At 38.5% G+C, this 4,849-nt stretch overlaps 1 protein-coding gene across 1 annotated transcript; it reads right to left on the reverse strand.

The window, feature by feature from the left end:
• Window positions 1–1,116: 1,116 nt before the first annotated feature.
• On the reverse strand, window positions 1,117–1,458 carry CBG24974 (the record flags this gene model as incomplete). Its single annotated transcript, XM_002648582.1, has 3 exons — window positions 1,117–1,224; window positions 1,274–1,342; window positions 1,390–1,458. The coding sequence occupies 3 exons, from the start codon at window positions 1,456–1,458 to the stop codon at window positions 1,117–1,119; spliced, it is 246 nt and encodes an 81-aa protein (XP_002648628.1).
• Between the last annotated feature and the right edge of the window lie 3,391 nt (window positions 1,459–4,849).

The raw sequence follows: 4,849 nt of genomic DNA on the forward strand, positions 1-4,849 counted from the left end.
TTGAATTCTGTTTTTATAGATAACGACTTTTCAGCGCGAAGCGTTTTCTGGAATTATAATTTTTGCCAAATGATTGTACATCTAACTAGTTAACTTCAATATTCAGTTCAAAATTAAACCTAAAACTTTTGGCATATCCAAATCAACTCCTACTAAAAACTCACCTTTTTCCTATACTGCTCACTCGGGTCTGTGGTTTTGTCTAGTACTGTAGGCCTAGCAAATCCACAGACAAGATTAAGAAAAGTCAACAGACTCGTAAAAAACGTAAGTAGTTAACAACAGCAGCAACTGGTTAATGTTGGTTGTGGAACAGAAATGATTGTTACGCTCCACAGTAGGACTGCTAACATGGTAGCCCTGTGGCCATAAAATGCATTGACTATAGGGGCGTTTGCTTACGGCAAAAAGATGTGTGATTGGCTGCTCATTCCACCTGATTTGTTTAAAAGTCTACAGTAATCTTTTTGGGGGTGCAGTCACACTATACCGTAATTGTTTTGGAGTGCAGACACACATTTGGGGTGAAGAGACGGAAAATTTTATCTGTGTAGTACCGTAAAATCTGTAATAGAGAGGTCTCGGCTCTTTATGACAAGGGGGGGCCGATGAGAAAAGGGGGCCCAAGTGGAAAAATCATGCCTAAGTTGTGATTTACCTATTTTTTTAAAGTTTTGTGACGAAGTTTTCATAGAAACAACCGAAAAACTTGAAAAAGTTGGTAAATCTTGACCTAGTCCACATTTTTCCACTTGGGCCCCTCTTTTCACTATGTTAAAAAATATCGATTACTTTCCGGACAACCTAATAGTAAATGGAAAGGAAAGGCAGAGGGTGGTGTATGCGTCATCGTTTTATCTTCTATTCTGGAGAACTAGAGAAAACCAAAATAACTAGAGGATACATATTACAGTACAAATAAAAATACCCAATATGTTCACAATGTCTACCGTCTTAAAAAAAACTTTCAGAGTTGGGCTGGAAACCAATTGCAACATTTTTTGGGGTGACGGAGTCAATACAAGACAATTAAATCTTGGAGAAGAAAAGGAAATGGGTTGGAAAAAAGAAACGAAAGGTGTGATTTGGGGGCATGGTTAGAATCGATTTTACAGCTCACTGAAACTTCTTAATCAAAAGTTTGAAGGCTGCTTTTCTATCGGCTTTTTCTTTTTCAACACGCATTTTCTCGAGTTCCTCATTTGTCAAGCTCATCTCTTTGATCTGAAACCATAATTACAAAAAAATTGTAAACTTTTGTTATCATTCTTACCTTCTTCTCGAAGAATTCTGCCTTGGTCTTGACGACTCCCTTTTCAGCGTGGATTGCAGCTTCGATCTTCTGAAAAATTACATTCCACGAGTATAAGAAAAATGGAGAAAACTTACGGTCGACGGCTTGGTGGAGACTGGTCGAAGACCAGCTCGGACCTTTTCAAGTTCAGAAGTGGAGCTCATTTCGATTCGTCACAAAGATCTGTAAGGAGAGGTACATTACAGATTCGGATGTTTGAAAAAGATTGAAATCAGAAAAGATGTGAGAAAAATGAACAGAAATCTTTAAAAATGAACGAGGGCACCTGCTACCAGGGAAAAAAACTTTGGGGGGGGCTGGGATGCAGATTTTAGATATTTTAGAGAAAAAACTGTCACCTTGGCTAAATTTTCACAGCTCACATTAGATATATCAAAAAATGACTAGCTAACAAGATGGTAATCCAAATGTGAACAATATTGTTGTTCAACATTGTTCAAATTCAAAAACTGGGTAATCGTTTTTGATATGAGTCATTAGTTCCAAAATTATGAAATCCAATAATCAAAAAAAATAGTTTTCTACTTTTCTTTTTAGCTTTAATATTTTTATTACAGTACTCGAAAATTCAGAAAATGCGGAAGACACTCATTAAACTATAAAAATATTAGAAAGTACAAAGACGTGAGACACAGGGTGAACAATTTTTGGAAATTTCCATACGACTGTAACTGTGTTTTTAATCCAGAGTTAAAATTCTTTCAGTCGAAAGTATTCTGCTGAAACATAAATTTGAAAAAGGGAGGCTACATATGAAATCAAAAATGACAGTTGCATGTCATTCATGATGCAACTTGGTGAATCTACTCAATTTAGATCAAACGACATTAAAAAGTTTTTGGAAGAAGAAAAGTAGTCCAGGTAAATGAAAGAATGCGATTTCAAGTGAGCCAGATTCTCCAGATTATAGAAATTTTTGAATTGCCGCGGTTTTAAATATGACTCTCTCTCACTAAATTTTTCTATTGCGAAACTGTTAAAGGTGGGGGGACATGAAAAAAATAATGTTCTCGAAATTCCGTTCAAAGATCCCCTCGAGGAGTTGAACTTGTGAGGGCGATGATTGAGGGTGCGGCGCCGCTACCGACTGAGCCACGCGGGCAAAGAGAAAGCGCACTCCCGATTGCATACATAAAGGCGAGGACGACAGCTGTACGCAGAGTGACATTAAGCGTTGTACACCGTGACGGTAGAATGCATAGCTGCAAAAAACTAAGAAAAATCTCCTGTCCCCCCACCTTTAATAAATTAAAACAAAAACATGACATGGTTTCCGTCTAATCAAGGATCTCAGGCTTTGGTGGGTGTAGTTTTTCGGGAAAGCTTCCTTTAGGAAGTACTGAGAGGGGGAGAGAGAGAGAGAGAGAGAGAGAGAGAGAGAGGGGAAAGAGAACGAGAGAGAAACCAGCCACGGTTTGAACTCATGAAGGAAAAAGAAATCACAAAATCATACATTGCTACCAAAAAGACTGAGTGAGTCATCCAGGCTAGATTCTAGAGAATTGTCTGTTGAGATGCGTATGCGTCGCGGTCCGATAAATGACTCATCACAGTATCCTTTTGATAGCTTCTATTCAAACAAACAATGACGTCAGAATAGCTAAAGAGAGAGAGAGGGGAGGAGAGAGGGAGAAAAAGTGGGATTGATTTAAAAAAAAGAACACAAATGTGAATATCAAAAAGACTGATTGAGTTATTCAGGCTGGATTCTCGATATGGATTCTCGATATATGCTGCGCTGCGTATGCGTGACGTTCGAAAAATGACTCACTACAGTATCCTCGTGATAGCTTAATGGAAACAATCATGAGGCCGGAGAAAAAGCGACGTGCAAAAATAGTGAAGAGGCGATAGAGGCTTGGAGAGGGTGGGCTTGAGAGTGAAAAAAAAAGAGAATTCGGAAAAAAGACGGAATAATTTTAAAAACTGTATAACAGTTAAAAATTCTGTTTTCTGGTTATAATATTGGGCCGCTAAATGTAAGAAGAAGTGGGCCGGGATCTGAAAAAAAGCGACTAAGCCCGGCCCTGCTTCTTATAATTAAAGAAAGGAAAAAGAAAAACAACTAGCAATTAGAATTTGTGAGTCAAACAGGCTGGATTCTAGAGACTTCTCTACTGCGGTCGAGGCGGTCGAAAAATGACTCATTACAGTATCCTTGTGATAACTTCAATGAAAAAAAATGACGCCAGAATAGCTAGAGAGTGCAGAGGAGAGAGGGAGAGGGAGAAAGAGAAGGATTGATCTAGAAAAAAAGGAACACAAAATCATAACTAGCAAAAAGATGGAGTGATTCACTTCGAATGGGTTCTATAGAATTTTCAGCTGCGCTGCGTATGCGTCGCGGTCAGAAATGACTCATTACAGTATCCTTACGAAGGGCTCAATACATGACACCAGAGAAAGGGGAGTGGAGAGAGAGACATGAGATGCATTGGTGGACTTGAGAATGAGAAAAATGTTGTTTCTCACGAATTTAAAAACTGTGAGGTATCCCTGGTAAGGATTCTGGGGTTCCAGTAACTATCCTTGGGAAGAAAGAGTCAATTGTTCTAGAAACTTCTCAGCGTATGCGTTGCGGTCAAAAGCTGACTCATCAAGGTGGAATGGGACCCGGTTGCACAGTGAAAACAAAGCAGGGAAATGATGCTGATAAAAACATGAATGTGACGAACCCGAAAAAAATAGAAAAAAGATTTGGATGCTAATCTGGTAAAGGAACCTAAAAGAAGATTGTAAAAAAACACCTTCTACTGCTTTTACCGTAGGCTTATTTGGAGTAAACTGAAGATCCTAATTTTTATGAATTCTTGTGAGACGGCAATCAGAAACCAGACAGAATAAGCTGAACAGTAAAAAACACTGATGAACTAAAATAGAAAAGAACCTATAAGAACCTAATAGAAAAGAACCTAATCAGTCACACAGGCTCCTGAAACGTTCATCGAAAACTAGACAGGATAGGCCAAACAATGAAAAACAGTCAGAACATCCACAGAGAAAAAAGACCACACTCTGTGGGGAAAAGAAAGAAGAAGAATGGGAGGCCTACACGAATAGAAAGCATGGTGGGGAAGATTAGTCATCACGCTCTCTCACTTTTTCGTCATATTTTTCCCACTTACTGTCTGCTTCTTCATCTGTTTCATACTATTCATCAATCGCCTATCGATAGGAATTGCATTCATAGACGAGGACCTTTTTTTGAACAAACATTCAAAAACATCTAGAAATGATGAAATAGTGGGGAAATGAGAAACGAGAGATACTAACAATGGTTTTCAGAAAAGTGAACATGTGTCCAAAGATGACTCATCAAGCTGGGATTGGATTCGACTGCACAGTGATAACAAATCAGGGAATTGTAAAAATTAAAAGGCATGGAGGTTACGGACCCTGGAAAATGAATCTGGGAAAAACTGTTAAGGGACACCTTCTACGGCTTTTACCTTAGACTTATTTCAAGTGAAGTTAAGAAGATCCTAATTTGAATGAAAGCTCGTGAGATGGCAATCAGAAACTAGACATGATAAG

This window comes from Caenorhabditis briggsae (genome assembly GCF_000004555.2).
Source record: "Caenorhabditis briggsae AF16 supercontig from assembly CB4, cb25.NA_299, whole genome shotgun sequence".
NCBI classification, from domain to species: domain Eukaryota; kingdom Metazoa; phylum Nematoda; class Chromadorea; order Rhabditida; family Rhabditidae; genus Caenorhabditis; species Caenorhabditis briggsae.